Source organism: Prionailurus bengalensis, chromosome D2 (assembly GCF_016509475.1).
Source record: "Prionailurus bengalensis isolate Pbe53 chromosome D2, Fcat_Pben_1.1_paternal_pri, whole genome shotgun sequence".
Lineage (NCBI taxonomy): Eukaryota > Metazoa > Chordata > Mammalia > Carnivora > Felidae > Prionailurus > Prionailurus bengalensis.
In genome coordinates this window covers 39,288,863-39,309,566 of record NC_057351.1, presented here as the reverse complement: position 1 = coordinate 39,309,566, position 20,704 = coordinate 39,288,863, and the positions used below count along the sequence as shown (strand labels likewise).

General features: G+C 51.9%; 1 protein-coding gene across 1 annotated transcript; it reads left to right on the top strand.

Moving 5' to 3' along the window:
* Positions 1–12,773: 12,773 nt before the first annotated feature.
* Positions 12,774–17,198, top strand: LOC122492914 (pulmonary surfactant-associated protein A-like). The gene is made up of 5 exons (XM_043596717.1): positions 12,774–12,861; positions 13,626–13,824; positions 14,108–14,227; positions 14,951–15,028; positions 15,731–17,198. The coding sequence occupies exons 2-5, from the start codon at positions 13,653–13,655 to the stop codon at positions 16,105–16,107; spliced, it is 747 nt and encodes a 248-aa protein (XP_043452652.1). The 5' UTR covers positions 12,774–12,861; positions 13,626–13,652; the 3' UTR covers positions 16,108–17,198.
* The last annotated feature ends 3,506 nt before the right edge of the window (positions 17,199–20,704 follow it).

Sequence of the window (20,704 nt, the reverse complement as noted above, 5' to 3'; positions counted from 1 at the left end):
CCCCCATGTCCCATTTCTAACTTTCTGAGCTGCACGTTGGGTCCAGTGCAGCTTCTAGATCCAAACTTTACTCGAGAGGGAGCTGTAAAAGTTCCATGTGGTTGTTTGTCCTTCAATTTTTTCACTTGTGTCTAGTTTCAGTGATAGGCAATTAGAATAATCTGTCATTTGTACTTTCTCAAAAGAGTTTGAGGTTTTCATTGCAGGCCAAAATGGTGAACTTTAGCGTTATGTTGTCACCTGGCGTTATCAGGATGTAGATTTTCATTTATACCAATATGTTAAATATTTTTAAATTACAGAATGTATTTATAGTTTACATTCTGTCGTTTAGGTATTTCTATGGACACGAATTTTAAGCTTTCCTTAGGAGCGGCTGGCAAGAGAGGAGAAAAATGCAATAGCAAATTACGGCTTTGTCTTTCCTTCCTGCCTGCCTTCCTGCCTTCCTGTCTTTCTGCCTTCCTGCCTTCTTCCTTCCCTTCCTCTTTTCCTTCCTTCTTGCCTTCCGGAGACAGTTGTGGAGCACTGAGCCCCCTGCGGAGGGCGTCGGGGACATGGACCGAGGAGCCCAGGGGTGACGTGTGGGTAGGTGCTCACCACATGGCCAGTGAGAGGAAGGGTTTTCCAGGCAGAGGGAACAGTGTGGGCACAGGATGAGGTGGGTCCACTGGGACCGTATACGGGGCGGGTTTGAGGGTGTGTGACTTTATTGTTGCTGTCCCCCCCGCCCCGTAATGATGGTCTGTCCTAGTGGCCAGGCTCAAGGGTGGCTCTGGTGGAAGTCCTCTGTCTCCTCACTGTCGTGGCCCAGCTGGCCGTAGGGGCCATAGGGACTCTTCATCAGCCCGGGAACTGGGCTATTAGAGCAGTGGACCCGGGAGATGCCGTGGAGTTTTGTGGCAGGAGAACTTTATGATGTGAGACTAAGTCTCCCTGAATTTCTGTGGGAGATGGCGGGGGGTGTTGTAGTAGGTGCCCCGATAAGAGTTCTCTTGTTTTTGAGAGACTTGTTCTACCAGTGAAAGAAAGACATTGTGCACAGAGGGACGAGGAACATGCCCATAGCAGTTCTGCGTGAGTTCCAGAAAAATGTCTTGCCCTAGAAGAAGATGAGAGCCCAGAAGTACCTGGTGTCCTGGACGTGTCCCAAATAGGCCGGAGCTACCAAAAGTGATTCAAAGATCTTGAAGAAAAGTGGAAAGAACTCTTTCTTCTTGTAAGAGTCAGATTCCGTCTCTTGCGCTGAAAACTCATGATGGTTTGGCTCAGAGAGCAGGAGGCTGAGAGAAGCCACGTCACCTCCAGACAGGAGGTGCGGACTTGAGACCAAGAACACCTTGGGAGCACCTGCTCCCTGTCACTTAGTCCTTCTTTGGCCACCAGGCGGTCCCCTGGCCCCTGTCCTTCCTCCATTCCCGAAGGCTGTGTTTCCAGTGAGCTCACATGTGGAGGTCATGGCAGAAGGATGTTTTCTTCCATGCCTTGCCTCCAGGAACCCTGAGGGAATCCGGAGCTGGCTTCCCACTGATGCAGGTTGTCGAGCAAGATGGTCAAGAGAGAATTCTTGAGACATTGCACGGTGCAAAAAGATGCCTTTTATAACACAGGGACAGGACCTGTGGGCAGAAAGAGGTGCGCTGGGCTGGTGAGGAGTGACTGATGATAAACTTCTTTGTTAGCAGGTGTTAGGGATTAATGTACGTCTCTAAGGAATTTCTGGGTGCTGAAACGAGGGTCTATGGGACCTTGGAGGTCTGGCTGTTGTCAAGAGAAGGTTGCCTTTAGTCTCTAAAGAAACATCAACACTAAGGCAGCCGTGAGGTCCTTAAGAATGTCATATTCTGCACACCTCAGGGATTTATCAATGGGCTGCAAGTTGTAAGCTTTAATTTCAGCTGCCTTTCTCTTGACTTTGTTCTCCTCCTCACCACGAGGGGTCGCCATCCTCCTCGCCCTCCCTCAGGGGCTTCCCGGGACACCTTCATCCAGAAAATGGAAATGAGTTACCTCCTGGCTTCCCTGGGCCTGCAACACGAGTCTGCTGGTGCAAACCCCGAATCACCATGAAATCTCTTTCTTTTGTTCAAATGCGTTTTTTAAAAAAATTATCTGTATCTGTTTTTATTTATTTATTTTTTTAACTCTTGGGGCATCTGGGTGGCTCAGTCGGTTAAGAGTCCGGCTCTTGATTTCGGCTCAGGTCATGATCTCACACTTCATGAGATCGAGCCCCATGTCGGGGTCCAGGCTGGCAGTGCAGAGCCAACTTGGGATTCTCTCTTGCTCGCTCTCTGCCCTTCCCCCACTCACACACATGCTCTCACACCCTCTCAAAATAAATAAGTGAACATTAAAAAAAAAAAAAAAAGAATGGCCAGACCCTGCTGACTGCATGGAAGGCACGTGTGTGGAGTGAGGGGCCCAGGGTACTCCTGGTGGTCTGGGCCCAGCAGGGCTACTGCCTTCTTGATATCGGGGCCCTGGGCCAGGGTTGAACTGAGCTCAGCTACTCAAGGTAATAGAAGGTAAGTACAGGCTGGGATTCCCAGCTCTGTTCAGGTGGAGAGGCATCTGGGCCATTGGGGCCCTCAGTCTTTTCATCGAGACTGAAGAGCCTGCCCCAGTGTCACCGCCACCTGTATAATGCATATGCCAGGGACCTTGGGGGCAGCCTGTGCCAAGCTCTGGGGCATCTATAGCCTCGGGACTGGGGGTTGGATGTGAGTTGCTGTGCCCGGCAGCCCGGCTGAGCCAGGATCAAGCGTGTCCAGGGCTGGATGCGGGTTATGGCCAAAGCAAAGCTGGAGCCTCTGGGTGATACAGTAAGCAGTCCTGGGACCCGATGCTTGGACAAGATCCGCCGTGCAGAGTGATAGTCCTGGCAGAGGCTGTCCAGGGCTTAATCCACGGCTGTGGGTATTGTGGGCAGAGAACGCACTGGGTTCTTCAGGGACACCATGCTTAAGATGCTCTGGGGTCAGCTGGAACAATGTTTGAACCAGGTTCTAGAACCTCCAGGCCGTGCCACTTGCAGTAAGTTATGGCAGGTCACTGGGCCCGCTTCCTCCCCTTATAAGGGAATAAAGACAGACCCTCTCCTGCCAGAGAGTCGATGTAAAGGGTCCAGCTAGCGTCTGGTACCTGGCGGTTGCTCAGGAAACAGCAGCAGTTGACATTAGGCTTCTCCAGGGACAGAGTACTGAGTCAGCCTCTGTGGACAAATAGAGGTGGGACAATTAGCCAGGAGAACCCTGACACAGGGAGGCAACTCAGGGCAAATTCTCTGGATCTATCAGACTAGGACATGAGAAAAGCGGGGGAAGCAGGGGAGGATTCTCAGGGTTATAGCCTGGGAGAGTCAGAGCATTAAACTGCGTCTCCTGTTCTCTCACGGCACCTGAACAAAGTAGCCCTCTGTGAGGGTGGAATGAATGAACAGAGAGGGTGGGGTAATGAGTGACGTTTGACCGGCCTTTCCATTGGCTGCAGTTCTTCATGCAGCCACCAGAGGACAGAGCTGACTTGCACATACCCTGTGGGCTGGCAAACGGGCTTCCTGTTGGGAGTTCTGAGTGCTCCATGGGGGATGATGAGCCTCAGGACTCAGGGACCTCCCTCCTTCACCATGGCAACAAGAGGCCATTCAGAGCCCCTGAGAGGTCAGGACTCCCTCCCCAATATTCCATCTCTCTAGAACAGGACAGTCCAGATGAGACAGATATTCATATATCAGTCTGACCAGGTATCTCAGGGCTTTGGTGTGCCTGTGCCCCGTCTTTGCCCAGGGAGTGCTCCCCATTTCTTCTTTGTTAGGAAAGTACTTTTCTCAGGGGTGAAGGATCATGCGCGTGAATCCTATCCCACGCAGGGCTTGCAACCAGGGTCTCTCAGCCAGGAGGTGTCTTTATGCCCATTTTAAAGGTATAAAAACTGAGTCCCATTGCAAGGTCATCGTTATCAATGAGACCAGAGCCCCAGTTGAGCGTGGGGTGGAATTCATCTTGTGTGTGCATTCTCCACGCGCCCCCTCCCCACCCCACCTTGGTGTGATAATGGCCGATGTCCTTGATGGGAGATGGGGAAGGATGGCCGGGCACTCAGGGGCAGGGAGAAGAGGCGGCTGGCATCAGGCTCTGCTGAACTGGGAAAGGTGATGGCTGGGTCTAAAATACTTCTTCCTCTTACTGGGGGAGGGCTGCAGGGTTGGAAAGCAATCCTTGCATGAAGCCCCCAGGACCCTGCCGCTTGAGGACACAAGCCCATGTCCCCACCACGGCCTAACCTGTCACTCGTGGAGCTCTATAATCCCCTGTTCAGGATTGACCTGTCCACCTTGACCACAGTGGGCATGTAGGTGGCCGTGGGCCCCGGGACACATCCACTGAGGCGACCGAGGCTCTCTACTCCTCCCGAGCAAGAAGGAGACTCAGAGGGAGCCGGTGGCATCCTTTTCTCCAGGGCTGGTGGCCCCTCCCTGGGGAATTGGCCATTTTACACACACACACACACACACACACACACAACCCGACTCAGACACTCCTGTACTGACACAGGCAGAGACACACATGGACAAACACACAGTTGATATGACATGTGTGTTCTCCACGCAACCCCTAACTCCCCAGACACAAAAGTCACACAGACACACAGACATGTCCTCAGGACATGGCTTAGGGACAGTGCTGCTGAATTGCCTGGACAAGGCTTCTCAGTGGAAGCACACGTGGCTAGAGGTCGATGTCCCTGCAGTAGTCCCCAGCCATCGTTGTCCTGAAGGCCCACGCTGAAAGTCCCTCCAGGCCTGGCCCCCGGCCTCGGGCAGTGTGGGGCCCAGGGCCCAGCGCGTCCCCTCAGGTCTCAGGTGGGAGCACGGCCATGTAGCTCGGAATTAGAGTCCCGGTTCTAGCAGAGACCAGGCCTGCCCTCGGTGTGTGTGTGTGGCGGGGGGGGGGGGGGGGGGGGCTCAGTTCCTCTGGCTCCGGCCACCTGTGAAGCACAAATCCAGTTTTTTCTATTTATATTCTTATTCATACTTTTTATATTAACACCATTCCCCAGAAAACCAAGATGTCTTCGCTTAAAGTTGCTTCGGGTAAGTGCTGATCGGAGGCTGGAGTCTTTGTTTGTTTGTAGAACCCCTGGGTCACTGACTGCCGGCTCTGGCCCCGACCCCAAGGCCCTCTGGCATGACACACAGCATGGTCCCAGAAGATCCTCGTTAGGGATAATACAGACGCCAAGAAAGCCCTGCTTCCCCCCGGAGGAAGGTGAACCCTGAGCCGGTGTGTGGGTCCCTGACACCTTGTAGGTGCGGGCAGATGTCCCCACACCGGTCCTTCCGCCAGGCCTCGGTGTGAATTACCACCACTTATCACCTCTTCAGCCCAATGAGATGGGTAGGCTTGCTATCGCCACTTTATAGGTGAGAGTCTGCGTCTCCATGAGGCTTAGGGTCCTGCCGAAGGGCCCCTGTCTCCTCCAGAGCCTGCCCTGCCCTGTGCACCTGCCTCCTGAGTCCTTGCCCGTGTCCTGTTCTGCCGCCCCTTCCTCACCGTGGGCATTCGCACCCAGGCTGGTACCAGGCAGGCACTCGGGAAATACCGGTGAAGTCCATCTGGTCTAGGAGGAGGGGTGGCACGGGCCTGGGATGCGAATGGCGGAAATGGTCAAGCCTTCTCGAAATCCACTGTGTGGCCCTCGCTTGACAGTTTCCTACAGTTCCTTGAACTGCGAGTACAGCAAAAAGAGAGGTGATATCCTTGAAAGTAGGTCCTTGGGACGCGACCCCAAGGGTGTGGCCAGAGCAGCCACGAGATGCTAACCACCTGTCACTGCGGCCAGCGGGCTCCGGAGGGTGGCAGTGGAGGAGGGGCCTCCGGCCGGGCGTCAGACCCACCCCCGTGAACATCCTGAGTGGTGGCCAGGTGTGAGGAGTCTGTGCCCAGGAGTGAGGTGAGGGCAGAGCTTCCAGGAAAGGGGGCACGGCCTGACGTGAGGTGATGCCGAAGGCCCACGACAGGAGGCAGGGGCACGGCCCCCTGATTCGTCCTCGGGAGGTCTCGGATGAACCGGATAGAGGCAGAGTAATTTAAAATAAGCATGTAGGGGTGCCTGGGTGGCTCAGTCGGTTGAGCGTCCGACTCCGGCTCAGGTCACGATCTCACGGTTTGTGGGTTCGAGCCCCGCATCAGGCTCTGTGCTGACCTCTTGCTCAGAGCTTGGAGCCTGCTTCTGTGTCTCCTTCTCTCTCTGCCCCTACCCCACTCACGCTTTCTCTCACTCTGTCTCTCGAAAATAAATAAATGTGAAAAAAATTTTTTTAATTTTTTTAAACATTTATTTATTTTTGAGACAGAGAGAGACAGAGCATGAGTGGGGGAGGGTCAGAGAGAGAGAGGGAGACACAGAATCTGAAACAGGTTCCAGGGTCTGCGCTGTCAGCACAGAGCCCGACGAGGGGCTCCAACTCACAGACCGCGAGATCATGCCCTGAGCTGAAGTCGGATGTGTAACCGACTGAGCCACCCAGGTGCCCCCCTCCAAAAATTTTTTTCTTAAATAAGCATGGAGGAGGGCGCCTGGGTGGCTCAGTCGGTTAAGCGTCTGACTTCGGCTCGGGTCATGATCTCATGGTTCGTGAGTTCAAGCCCCGCGTTGGGCTCTGTGCTGACAGCTTAGAGCCTGGAGCCTGCTTCAGATTCTGTGTCTCCCTCTCTCTCGACGCCCCTGTCCCCCACTCGTATTCTGTCTGTCTCTCTCTGTCTCTAACAAATAAATAAAACATTATTTTTTTAAATGAATAAAAATAAAAGAAGCATGAATCTGATTGCTCTCATATCTGACACAGTAAACTCAGTTCTCCTTCTGAATAAAATCCAAGGCCCCCCCTGCACTGGCCAGTGCCCATCTCTCTCTCTGCCTTCATTCTGGGTTCTTCTTCCCCTCTCCCACCACACCCCAGCCACGCTTATTCCTGTTCTAGGAATTCCTTATTCCTGTTCTAGGTCCTTTGCATATATCATTCTCTTTCTTTCTTTCTTTCTTTCTCTTTCTTTCTTTCTTATTTATTTATTTACTTATTTAGAAAGAATTCTAAGCAGGCTCCATGCTCAGTACAGAGCCCGATGTGGAGCTTGATCCCATGACCCCGGGATCATGACCTGAGCTGAAATCAAGTTGGCTGCTTAATGGACTGAGCCAGCCAGGCGCCCCGCACGTTGTTTTTTGCCAGGGATGCTCTTGCGCTCCATTCAAATGGCCACCTGCCTCTCGCCCCGCAGGCTTCAGCTGAAGTGTCACCTGTTCTGAGGGGACTCCTTTCCAGACACCCCTCCTAAAGTGGGTCCCCTAATGCTATCTTCTTCCTCCGGACACTTAGCTTCCTCCTGTGTGGCCCACACGCGTGTCGCATATCCGCCCGCTTAGCCTGCCCACAGCCGCCCCTCCCAAGACCCAGGCCTCTTTGCATGGGGCCCCTCGCCCTTCCAAGTCAGCCTAAAGTCACTTCTTAGATCTTGAACATACTAATATATTAAGCCCAGTCCTATCTCTTGCTGTTGACATAATAGGGGTTTCCTTTCCAGCAGTTACAAAGGGTGGAATTCGTACAGGGCAGCCTGTGTCCGTGTGTACCCTGCCCTCTCCAAGGGACCCCAAGCGTGCCCCTTTCTGTCCACTGCAGATGACAGGTATTCAGTGCCAGACCTGGATCCCACGAGGGGCTCAGTTCATCGTTTAGAAGGAAAGAGTCAATCATCAGCATTTCTCCCTGTCTCTCTCTCTCTCTTTCAGCAGCAGACCCCTCTTGGCTGTGTGTCCTGGGGGATGATAAGGACTCTTGATCGCATGCTGAATCGGGACACGCCCACAGAAGGTGGATCACACCCAAGCTTCTACAGGCAGGGTTTGCCAGGTACAACACAGGATGCCCAATTAAACGGAAACGTCAGATAAACACAAATAATTTCTTAGTCTAAGTCCCAAATGTTGCATGTGACACACTTATATTAAAAAGTTATATGTCTCCAGGGTGCCTGGGTGGCTCGGCTGGTTAAGCGTTTGACATCAGCTCAGGTCACGATCTCATGGTTCGTGGGTTCGAGCCACGCGTTGGGCTCTGTGCTGACAGCTCGGAGCCTGGAGCCTGCTTCAGATTCTGTGTTTCCCTCTCTCTCTGCCCCTCCCCTGTTCATGCTCTGTCTCTCAAAAATAAATAAATGTTTTAAAAAATGTTGTCACCACAAAAAAGAAATGGCAAATATGTGAGGGGATGAAGGTGTTAGCCCGGGCTACAGGGGCAATCATTTCACAACATGTGAGTGTCTCAACACCTAAGCTCGCACAAGGTTATATGTCAAGTATATTCCAATAAAGGCCAAAAAAAAAAAAAAAAGCCTAAAACATGATGTGCTTCTCCAGAGTTCAGAAGGCACACAAAATTGTATTAAAAATGCTGATGGTGGAGAGGAGGATGAAAGGCTATGCTGACAGAGTGTGAAGAAAAAAAACAAGTAATGTGAATTTTTAAACAAAGTGGAATTTTTAGGTGATAGAAATAGATTCATTTATTATGTAAATTCTTTTTTTAAATGAAATGACATTTATTGGCAAGGCACCAATGTGTGTGTGTGTGTGTGTGTGTGTGTGTTTGTGTGTGTGCGTGTGTGCGATGGGTTGACGATCTCAGGAAACAATAGCCTGAATTCTCTTTTCCTTCATGTTGTTGAGCTGTCCCCTGGATTCCTGAGATTAGACCTTGACCTATATGGTTAGCTAGTAAATTAGCTTCTCGATCTCTTTGCCTGTAGGTACAAGGAAAATAAGCCCATCCCTCTGTGAGAATATTATGGCAGAGGATTTAAAATGGATGAAAAGAGAGGTGGGTAATAACCCTGTGGGGGTGCCCCAGGAAATTCAGGAAACCTCCTTCAACCTCAGCTGACTTAATTCTCAAGTGAGGATTTACTTCCTGTAGATCTCAGAGACTTTTTGTGATGATCCAGACTGACCGCTAGGGGGCGCCTGGGTGGCTCAGTTAGTAAGCATCCGACTTTGGCTCAGGTCACCTTATGATGGTTCCCCTTGAGTTCAAACCCCGCATCAGACTCTCTGCTGTCAGTGCAGAGCCTGCCTTTGATCCTCTGTCTCCCAATCTCTCTGCTCCTCCTCCACTCATGCTCTCTCTCAAAAATAAGTAAAACATTAAAAAAAAAAAAAACAGACCTAGAAAATTCACAAAACCTCCTTCAGCCTCAGCTGAAGGAATTCTCAAGTGAGGATTTACTTCTGTACATCTCAGAGAACTTTAGTGATGGATGATCCAAAATGATAGCTGGCTCCAGGCAGCCCTACGGACTCCTTACTCAACTAGAACCCAGGCAGCGGGAGAGGACGGGGTGGTGAGGAGTTTCCTGAGCAGTAAGTCAGTAGAGGTGTCACATCTGCCTGGAACTGCTCGCCCAGACCTCAGGGGTTGGCTCATCCTTCCGGAAGAGTTCACTTTCTGGCTCCAACCACGGTGAGTGAGGAGATGACCGCACAGGAAGGTGTCCTGTCACGGGGAGGACAGGGTGGAGTGAAGGTGGCTTCGTATGGGCCGCCAGGCCCCGGCAGGGTGAAGAGAGTGTCCTCACAAAGAGGGGGTCCCGGAACAGGGCTCAGAACCAAGAGAAACAAATGTGTTTTAAGGGGGAGGACAGTTTGGGTGATGACATCATTATTAGCAACGTGCTGACACATTCTCGGTAAATAATGTTTTTAAATTCTCTACGGATAACGCACCCCCCTATCACCTGGGTCCTGAGGTGACAGCCTCCCCATCCTCCTCCGTCTGGCCTGTGTTTGGTGTGCCTCAAGCATGACTCCACGCTGAGATGAATACATACGTGAAATAAAACGGGCAAGTTTGAGGAGTGGGATCTTTACGCAGTACTGGAGTAGTTTCCACAAAAGGGGTATTAGTGGCTCAGTCGGTTAAGCCTCCGACTTCAGCTCAGGTCACGATTTCACGGTCCGTGAGTTCGAGCCCCGCATTGGGCTCTGGGCTGATGGCTCAGAGCCTGGAGCCTGTTTCCGATTCTGTGTCTCCCTCTCTCTCTGCCCCTCCCCCGTTCATGCTCTGTCTCTCTCTGTCTCAAAAATAAATAAACGTTAAAAAAAAAATTAAAAAAAAGAGAGACAGAGCTAACGGTATGGGGGGAAAGTCTGGCCCACACCATCTTAACCACATGATCCGAGTGACGTTGTCGTTACCGAGCTGAGTTGAAACCGGGGCACTTGCTAGAACACAGCATCGTTTTCTGATGTTCCTGCCGGTGTTGCAGGACCTGACTCTAATCCTGAGGCAATACATCAGAAAAACAGAAACCGAGAGACATCCTCAACTAACCTGTTATCACCAAAAAGTGTCAAGGTCCTGGAAGTTAAGGAAAGATTTTGACACTGTTTCAGATTTCAGGAGATGAGACATGAATACTAAATGGAACACGCAATCTCAAACTGGAAACTTTTGCCATAAAGGACACTACTGGGGCACATTTGGCAAATTTTGTGCAGGGCCTGAAGGTTATGTGGAGTTATGGTTATCAGTGTTAATTTTTCTTTTCCTTCTTCCCTCCCTCCCTCCCTTCCTCCCTGCCTCCCTTCTTCCCTCCCTCCCTCCCTTACTCCCCCCTCCCTTCTTCCCTTCCTCCCTTCTTCCCTCCCTTCTTCCCTTCCTCCCTCCCTCCCTCCCTCCCTTCCTCCCTTCTTCCCTTCCTCCCTTCTTCCCTCCCTTCCTCCCTTCTTCCCTTCCTCCTTCCCTCCCTTCCTCCCTCCCTCCCTCCCTCCCTCCCTCCCTTCCTCCCTTCTTCTCTCTCTCTGCCTCTCTCTCTTTTTTTTGTGGCAGAAAGGCATTCAGAACGCTCCAGACAGGAGAGAAATCATGATCAAAGAGACACAGGAAAAGCACCCCCAGTTTGGGGAACTTGGAGCATTCTCTGTCAGAAAGTTGCAGAAGGGGAAGGGTCAGGGCCCAGGTAATGAGACGAAGAATGAGGTAACGACGGATCATTTTATGAGACTTTTGGATGCCGCATTTTAAAATATCGGCATCAGGCGGCACAAATGACTTAAAGGATGAAATAATATTTAAATATTTTAAAAACGGTATTTGCAACCGTGTGGATTTCTTGACCTTGATGACTACATCGAGGTTGTAGAGGCAAACCTGTCTGTGTGAAAGGCAAATTAAAGACCAGGATGATGGAGTGTCCTGTTGGCAACCTGTTCTCATGGGCTCAGGAAAAAAAAAAAAAAAAAATAGTACAGTCCCTGCAGTTTTTCTGTAAGCTTGCTATTGCGACAAAATAATAATTTAAGAAAGCAAATCAAGGCTCAAAGAGTTATATAACACGACCAAGGCCACGTGGATAAAGTTATGTAACACGACCAAGGCCACATGGATAAAGTTATGTAACACGACCAAGGCCACATGGATGATACGTGGCTGGCCCAAACTGCAACGCAGGTGCGTCTGACTTGTAAATCCCCACCCTCCCCGACGTGGCCCTGGACAGCCCCGCTGCCTCCCCCAAGTCCTTGTATTTCTACCCCACAAGACCCCTGTTCCTGTTCCTTCACCTGCAGAACAGTCGTGCCTCACCCAAACCGCGTTGAGGTCCTCTCGACGGAACTGAACTGTTTTCCCCTCCCAGCCCTGTGCTGGCTCCAGCTCCCCCATCCCGCCAGCCAGCACCCGCAGTGGGACCGCACAGCAGGCAGCCGCAGGGCTCCGGGGGAGCTCCGGCTGTTCTCGCACTCTTCCCAAAGACCCCGAGATTTCTCAAACCGCTTACAAGGAAGCACGGTGATTTTTTTCTTGCCTTGGCTCCCCATTGTTAGCACCCCTACAGGTAGAGATTCCCTGCTGATCGGGTGCCTTGGATCGGGGATCTCATCACTTACGGCTTCATATGCTCCTCTATCACTTAATCTCCATTGCAGGTTACCAGACATCACCCGTGGCCAAAACCAGAAACTGCTGCTCTCCTGTGACTTCCAGGCACGGCCCTGCCTCCCCACAGCTGAGCCTGCCAGGACAGAGGAAAGGGGAACATGGAAAGGGTTTGCCTGCGACTCTGATCCATGTGCCCACTGACTTAGCCATGGGCTCCAGAAGCAGGAGCTGTGAGGCTGGGGTGGGGAGTAGGGGATGTGTATGGGCCGCTCGGTGGTGAGGCGTGTCCCATGACATACACTTTGTCCTAGCTCCACCTGACCACCCTCTTCTTAAGCCATGGCCTCTGTACTGCCTGGAACCAAATGGCCCCCTCCCAAGAGCTGAAGAGGCTTTGGAACCAGAATGGCCCCGGGAAGGAGTCACATGGAGACATTCCTGTAGGTCTTTGCTCCCCTGGGAAAAGAGTACAACCCTCGTATGTCGTCTCCTGCTGGTGGGCATCTGGGGGATGGTGGTGGTGATTCTACGAATGTGTCACCAGCCAGGACGGGGCCGAGGCCCAGGAGGGAGAAGGCTCCCTTTGCCGCGTGCCCCCGCCGGTGCCTATGTAAGTGTTCTCCCCTTTCACTCCTGGGGAAGTCAGAGTCCCACCCCATGAGACATTTCCCTGCTTACGGGCCTGAAGTTTCTCTTTAGCCAGTTTTCTAAGTGCCCCTCCAGCCTGAGTGCCCTGAGAGGGAATGTTGCTGTGTAAACAAGATGGCCGCTTCCTGACTGGCCCTTCCCCAAATAGAGGCCCTTGTGACAGGAGCCTCTCTGGGGTGGAGAGGAAGCCTGGTAGCCTGCATCCGTATAAATGGTGCTGCCCACCTCTCCACTCTGACCTGAAGGCAGAGATCCCCGTGGGCTCTGTTGGATGGGTAAGTTTAGCCCCATCCCGTCTTACCCAGTGCACGGGTTACAGGCCATGAGAGCCAGCCCAGCAATCACAAGCGTAACTAAGGGTCAGCCTGGGAAGAAGGGGGCCTCCGCATGCACCACGGGGAGTTGTTCCCAGAATCATAACTGTGGATGCAGGAAGATGGGCTTGAGAATATCCTTATACTCTGCCATGCTCCTCGGCCAGATCCACTGTCCCTGGAAACTCCCTGCCAGCGAGGGAGAGGGCAGCCTGCCAAGGAGAAGGGGACTCCCCAGCAGCGGCGGGGCGGGGGGGGGGCATGGGATGTCCTATCATCGACACTGGTCATCTATTGTTTATCCTCAGGAACATGGCCCCTTAGACCCCGCAAGAGGGTAGCTGAGAGTATAGGAACAGAGGGAGTGAACCCCAAAGCCTGAGAGGGACAGGTCAGGATTGTCTCCAGGGCACAGAAGTTTTAGCAGAAGTCAAGACAGGTGACACGAGTTCCTGCGGTCACACAGCGAGGTATGACCGGAGATTGCATTAGAGGCCAGGCCCCCTGACAGCCCAGGCCCTCCCCACCAGCCCAGGTGCCACACGGCCTCCAGCCCGAGAGGTGAGGCATGAGACTGCAGAGGAGGCCGGGGGTTTCCAAGGATAGTTGGGGTCTTTCTCAAAGTCCTGTCTGTACCTGCCCGAGCCCTCGGGCCTGGCCCTGTGCCTGAATCTTGACAAAGCCCAGCAAAGGGGAAACCTTTGCAAATGCTTCAGATGGGCCAGGGGCCCTTTCTTTCTGCAACAGAAGCCATGTTGCTGTCCTCTTTGGTCCTCACTCTGGCCTTGCTGATGGCTTCCGGCACTGAGTACAAGGTGAAGGAGGTCTGTATCGGAAGTCCTGGCATCCCTGGCACTCCTGGATCCCACGGCCTGCCAGGCAGAGATGGGAGAGACGGCATCAAAGGAGACCCTGGGCCTCCAGGTACTGAGTGAGAGGCCGAGCCTCAGCCGAGGGACAGTGACCTGCCTTCAGGAGGCCCACCCGTCCAGGGCTCTGGGCTGGGTCCAACGGTGGGCCGGATGGTGGGCATGGTGGGCGGTCCCTGGGGGGCCTTAGACTAGAGCAGCCCTGAAGAGTCTACCCTCAAACTGCCTATGAGGTGACAGGTGAGTCAGCTCGGCTGATAAGGGAGGTCACTTCACATCAGCCCCAGCCCGGCTGTGGGTGGTGGATACGACAGATCAGTGTCCCCTTCTCTTTCCAGGCCCGATGGGCCCGCCTGGAGGAACACCAGCCTGCTCCGGGCCTAATGGGCTGACCGGAGCCCCTGGCGTCGCTGGAGAGCCTGGAGTACAGGGGGAGCCTGGCGAGAGAGGCCCTCCAGGTGAGCGGGCCGCATCCACACGGGCACTGCGCCCACGTGACCAGCTACATGCGGGATGATGGGGATCAGACAGAACCGTGGAGGTCCCCGAAAGTCATGGCGCTCAACCTAAGTAAGAGAAGATGAGGCCGAGGAGAGGAGCCAGAGATGCCTAAGTAGTGCGCCACAGGGAGGGACTGTGGGTGCCGAGAGCGCTCCACACATTGGGACAGGCAGGGCGTGAGGGGTGGGGTGGGGACAGCATGGGAGGCAGGGAAGGCACTTCCTAGGGCTGAGGCACTGGGGGGCATTGTGAAAGGTGTAGGGAGCCAGGTGGGGTCCAGGCAGATGAGGTGAATGAATGGGAGCCCCCCACACAGAGCGGAACTCCAAAGCTCAGAGCGGTGACCAAGGTCAATCAGGAGGCCGCAGAAAGAGCCAGGTTTGCTTTTGGTGGAGGGTGAGGGAAGGGAGCTTGCGTCCAAACCGGAAAAATCCATAGGAGTGGGCAGACAGAGCCATTAAAGGACAGGCAGGAAAGACGCGCAGGGAGGGGTCCAGCAGGTGCAGGGCTGCGTCAAAGGATGCAGCGTGTGTGGACCCATACTCCAGGGCCTGAGTGGTGGGTACGGACAAGCAAAGGGCAGAATGCCAGGCTTGCAGCTGGCAGCGTGCCTGCTTGGCAGCTAGTGGGGGGGGCTCTTTGTTGGCTCGCCCTCATCTTGGGTGGGAATCTCTTGACAGGGCTTCCAGCTTCTCTAGATGAGGAGCTCCAAACCACGCTCCGTGACTTGAGACATCAGATCCAGCAGGCCATGGGAGGTAAGGGGGCTCCCCAGGGACTCTAGCACAGAGGGTCTCCCATAAGTTCCTCTGCTGCCCAGCATCAGGCTCCAGACCCTAGAGCCTTTTTTTTAAGTTTATTTATTTATTTTGAGAGAGAGAGGGACAGAGAGAGGATGCATGAGCAAGCAAGGAAGAGGCAGAGAGAGAGAGGGAGAGGGAGAGAATCCCAAGCAGGCTCCATGCTGTCAGTGCAGAGCCCAACTCGGGGCTCGATCCCACGAACTGTGAGATCATGACCTGAGCCAAAATCAAGAGCTGGAGGCTTAACAGAAGGAACCACCCAGGTGCCCCCAGACCCTAGAGACTTGACAAACAGGCATGGATATGCAGGTCTTGGGGGAAAAGAATGAAACTTTCCCTTTCCTGATGTCTTTGAATGACTCAGAAAGCCAGAGGTAGACACAGATCAGTCCCCTATGTCAGGGGAGTGCAAGGTCTCTGCCCATGTTGCTTTCTGTCGAGCCCCAGGAAAATGCAGTTGTTAAATGGGTGGAAAATAAGTAGGTGTTAAATGGGTGAACAAATGAATGGGATGATGAGAGCATGGAGGGGAATTTGGAAAGACTGGGGTTGGTGGAGGGAGGAGAGGCAGAGAGGGCGTGAAGGCCGAGAGCCCGAGTGAGGGAAGGGACTTAGATCCAGAGCGGTCTGTGGCCTGACTCGGTTCTTCTGCTCCAGTCCTAAGTTTGCAGGAGTCCATGCTGGTAGTGGGAGAAAAGGTCTTCTCCACCAATGGGCAGTCGGTTAATTTTGATGTCATTAGAGAGTCATGTGCCAGAGCAGGTGGCCGCGTTGCTGTCCCGACGAGCCCAGAAGAGAACGAAGCCATCGCCAGCATCGTGAGGAAGCACAACACTTACGCCTACCTGGGCCTGGAGGAGGGCCCCAGCCCTGGAGACTTCCGCTACCTGGATGGGGCCCCCGTGAATTACACCAACTGGTACCCAGGGGAGCCCAGGGGTGGGGGCAAAGAGAAGTGCGTGGAGATGTACACAGACGGGCAGTGGAATAACAAAAACTGCCTGCAGTACCGCCTGGCCATCTGTGAGTTTTGAGCGGGCGCCCAGGCCACAGAGTAGATAGGGCCCGGCCTTGCCTTTCGGCCTCCATCCTGAAGATGCACCTGATCTCTGAGATGCTCCTTTTCAACAAAATTGTATTTGTGACTGTCAGGGCAGGAGGCATGCTTAGCCACTCCACTCCCCCGACAGGCCCTGAATCCCCACCCACATCATGAATCAGTCTGACGCTCCCCCTGAGCCCTTCCCGGTAATGCATTCTGGGCCCCACTCCTAACTTTGCCCTTTGGAAGAGACGGAGACCTCCTTCTTCCTCTTCTTGTCCAGTCCCTTCATTTCTAGATGGCAACAGTGAGGCCCCGGGATGGAAGTTCCCTCCAAAATCACACAGAAGGTGGCTGCTTCCTGGCTTCCCCTACTCTTAACTCTGCAGACTACCACCTGCCCAGCCTCATCAAGATTTAGCAGTTCTGGTCAAGCATAATGATAGAGACAGGTGGAATTCTGGGGAATTCCAAATGCGGGAGCTAAGGACCCATTTGGGATTATCCGGTCTCTGTCTCCGTGAGGTCAGAGGGCAAGGTGGTGTCCCAGCGTGGTGGAGGCCAACCTAACCCTGACGATTGGCACGGATTATCCACTTCCTTGAGTCTTGGGTTGCCTGCTCAACTCCCTGACCTAAAAGCAGCCGGTTTACACCACTAGGGAAGATCTCATCCCTGACCCCAGACATAATCCAAGCTCCTTCCTGCCGACGAACATATCCCCACACCGTTTTGGGTCTCCATAAGTTGCTCACACCACCCACACCACGAGCTATTTATCGAGCACGTAAATAGTGTATGTGCCGAGTCTGGGTACCCAGAAACTTGCCAAGCACTTCTAACACATCTTTTGGAGTATGATTTCATCTTTACCCAACACCATAGGCCCAGCCTTATTTTCCCCATTTTTATACAAGGACCCTGAAACTTAGAGAAGTTAAGTGTTTTGAGTTTTATTACTTGGGGCAAGTGGCAGAGGCTGGATTCACACCTATCTACCTGGACCTGAAGTTTATGCTCACAACCACGTCACCTCTTGCCGGACAGAGGCGATTTCCGTGTAATAAATCATGACTGCGTTAATGTGAGTTTTCATTGCTTTGGTTTCAAGAAATAACACGTTTCCGGGTGCTCGGGTGGCTCTGTCATTAAGCATCTTACTTCAGCTCGGGTCATGATCCCACGGTTGGTGACGTAGAGTCTCTCCCTGGGTGTGCTCGAGCCCTTAATTGGGTGAACATGAACCCCATTTCAGGTGAGCCCTGCTTCTCTCTCTCTCCTTCCTTCTCTCTCTCTGCCCCTCACTCACCTGTGCCCTCTCTCTCTCTCAAAAAAAAAAAAGAAAGAAAGAAAGAAAGAAAGAAAGAAAAAGAAACAACACATTTCTGTATTTTTGTAAATCAAATGAACTCTGGTTCCAAGCCCCCACTTGCCTGAAAAATGGACCGTTGGGGTCTCAGGTAAATGCCTTCTTTGTTGGATGGGAGAGGTGACCTGCTTCCAACTGGTGCAGCTATATGTTGTACACACATATGGTACGAGCGTATGGTGAGCTACAAAAAAACACCTGGAAGAACATATGGGCATCATCATTGAGGGCTGGTGTCAAGATAATGCCGGACCTGAGTCCTCATGGTCCCTTGGTGGGTGGTAATATCATGCCTTCCATTTTCCGCTTAGCCACCTGGATGTTTTCCATAGCCCAAAGATGATGGCGTTCGGGGCTCTGTCCCAGCCTCTGTGAGCCACCTCAGCCTCAGGTCTACATGAAAAGGGACCATGTCCCCGTGCCCCAGGGATGTGTGGGAATCAGACTGCGTCTCTACTTGCTTGAGGGGGCAGGAGACACGTATGTGCCCCATCTCCAGAAAGGTCCCCCCTTCTCCTACCTTTACATCTTCAAATGCTCTCGCTCACTGCATCTTTTCTTGGGCAAAAGAGAGCTGTGGATCAAACCCCACCAGCCCGGGTGGAAATGAGTACAAATATTTCTCATCTTTCTTAAATGTTAAGTTTTCATCGGGCCACCCTGCCACGTGGGCTTAGGGCCCAGCATACGAATTATTGGGGCTTCCCCAAAATTCAAAAAAGCAAAAAAGGGAAGCGTATTTTTGCTATGTTATAGACGAACAATCTAAGCCTCTGGCAATTGAGGTCTTCTCCTTTCTTCTTAGTGTTATTTTTATTTACTTTATGGTTTTATTTGCTATGGTTACTGTATTATTTTTTACCACTTTAAAGTAAGTATCCCTGGTTTATAAGGAAGCCATTGATTTTTTGTTGATCTTATATACAAACATCTTTTTGGATTCTCATTTTGCCCTTAATATTTTTGATATAATTATCTTATATTTTGTAAATTCTATGAATGTTGTTACAGATGACAGAAATTCTGCCTGTTCCTTATAATATTTATATGTCTTGAACATCATTTTAATCTTCTGTATGGGCCAAGAGCCCCCATACATTGTTGAAGATGCTCAACGATAAATATCTTTTGGGGGCACTAAGTGTATACGGAAAACCATTAATAATAGCATGTGTTCACTTAATCTGTTAACATTGAAAGTCATTTATTGCGGTTAAGTCATTTCCCACACCACCTGGGTACTGGCATCTAGAGCCCACAGATGAAAATAAGAGGTTTTACGTGCCTCACCATTTAAGGTTGGAGAGACATCCCAGGAATGGCACCATGGAACCTGAGAGGGCTCACCATGGGTGGTTTGGTGATTCTCCTCCTTTTGGTCAGTATAAGAAGGACTAAAGAGGGGAAAGGAGGCCGACCCACCTTGGATGCCATACCTACTTCCATAGTGGAAACTATCCCTTCCATAGGCGTGGGGAGGGGACTCTCCTAGCGTCCTAATCTTAGCGAGTAGGGATGCCCAAATTGCTTCGCCTTCCCTGGAATGCGAAGGGGGAAATTTCCCGGTTCTACAGTCGCTGATGTGCTGACCCGGCTGGGGCACGGGGAGATGGAGGGGAGAACGGACCCGTGAGCAGGAGTGTTCCAGGGCAATGTGGATTGCCACCACCTGGATGGGGTTTCCCAGGGCCTGTATGAATGTCAGTGTCATGGAAGCAAGCCAGGTTTAAACTCTACTTATGAGCAGGTTGCCCCTGGGAACACGAAGAACAAGAACCTCTGAAGTGAAATATCCACTGACCTGATGTTAAGGGTAGGGAGCACACAGCTGGAGGCTCTCACAGAGTCCTTTCTTGAAGACCCAGCTTCTGAGAGGAACTGTCATTGGGAATCAGTCATACAAAGGGATCTAACAAGCAGTCAGGGGCGGGCTAAGAAGCAGCAGTGTCCCCACTGACATGTGGTTCCTCCCGCGAGTGGCTATTGACCACCTCTGGCACCATCATTCTCTCCACCTCCTACCTGCTCAGAGAAGCAAGAGAGAAGGCCACTGCCCACCCTTCACTTCAAGAAACCCCAGCCTCAAGCCTGGCCAACACCCTCTGCCCAGCGTGGTGATGAATCACAGGTGAAATGGAGATCCCAGTGACAAAACTGGAGGCCGATAATCATTTGGACTGGGTCTTAAATCAGCCCTATGAGGGCACCTAGGTTGCTCAGTTGGTTGAGCATCTGACTCTTGATTTCGGCTCAGGTCATGATCCCCAGGTCGTGGGATCAAGCCCCACATCGGGCTCCACACTGAGTGTGGAGCCTGCTTGGGATTCTCTCTCTCTCTCTCTCTCTCTCTCTCTCTCTCTCCCCTCTCCCCCAAAATAAAATAAAATAAAATAAAATAAAGTAAAATAAAATAAAATAAAATAAATCAGCCCTAGAAAGTTTGCATTGCTGGCATCTAGGGGAAAAAAAGTATGAAAAATTGTAAGACCATGTGTTAGTTTTTTTTGTTTTTTTTTTTTTTCAACGTTTTTTTATTTATTTTTTTGGGGGGGACAGAGAGAGACAGAGCATGAACAGGGGAGGGGCAGAGAGAGAGGGAGACACAGAATTGGAAACAGGCTCCAGGCTCCGAGCCATCAGCCCAGAGCCTGACGCGGGGCTCGAACTCACGGACCGCGAGATCGTGACCTGGCTGAAGTCGGACGCTTAACCGACTGCGCCACCCAGGCGCCCCGACCATGTGTTAGTTTTGAGAACAGGGTGAGCTTCAAGCTTCCAGATTGTACACGTCTGCATTAAGACTCTCAATCAAACTTGTTATATATTAAATTAGTGAGTTACATGGATTTGTTTTTTGATATTGAACCATCCTTCCATTCCTGGGATACACCTTACTTGGTCAAATTAGTGGCTGATACTCTCATCACACTTACTTGGTGCCAGATTCTACACTTGGGTTAACTCATGTAATCCTCATCGACCCTACTATGGAGATGCTGTTGTTATCCCCAATTTACAAATAAGAATATTGGGGCACACAGAGGTTAAAGTGCTTTGCCAAAGGTCATGCGGCCAGTTCAAGGAGGACCTGGGCCATGAATACAGGAAGTCAGATTCCAGAGACTGTGCTATTAACCAGTGATGCAGGGCTGGACTTTAATACTTACTTCTGGCTTTCAGGTGGGTTTGTGTGTGCTCCACATCACCTAATTATTCTGAT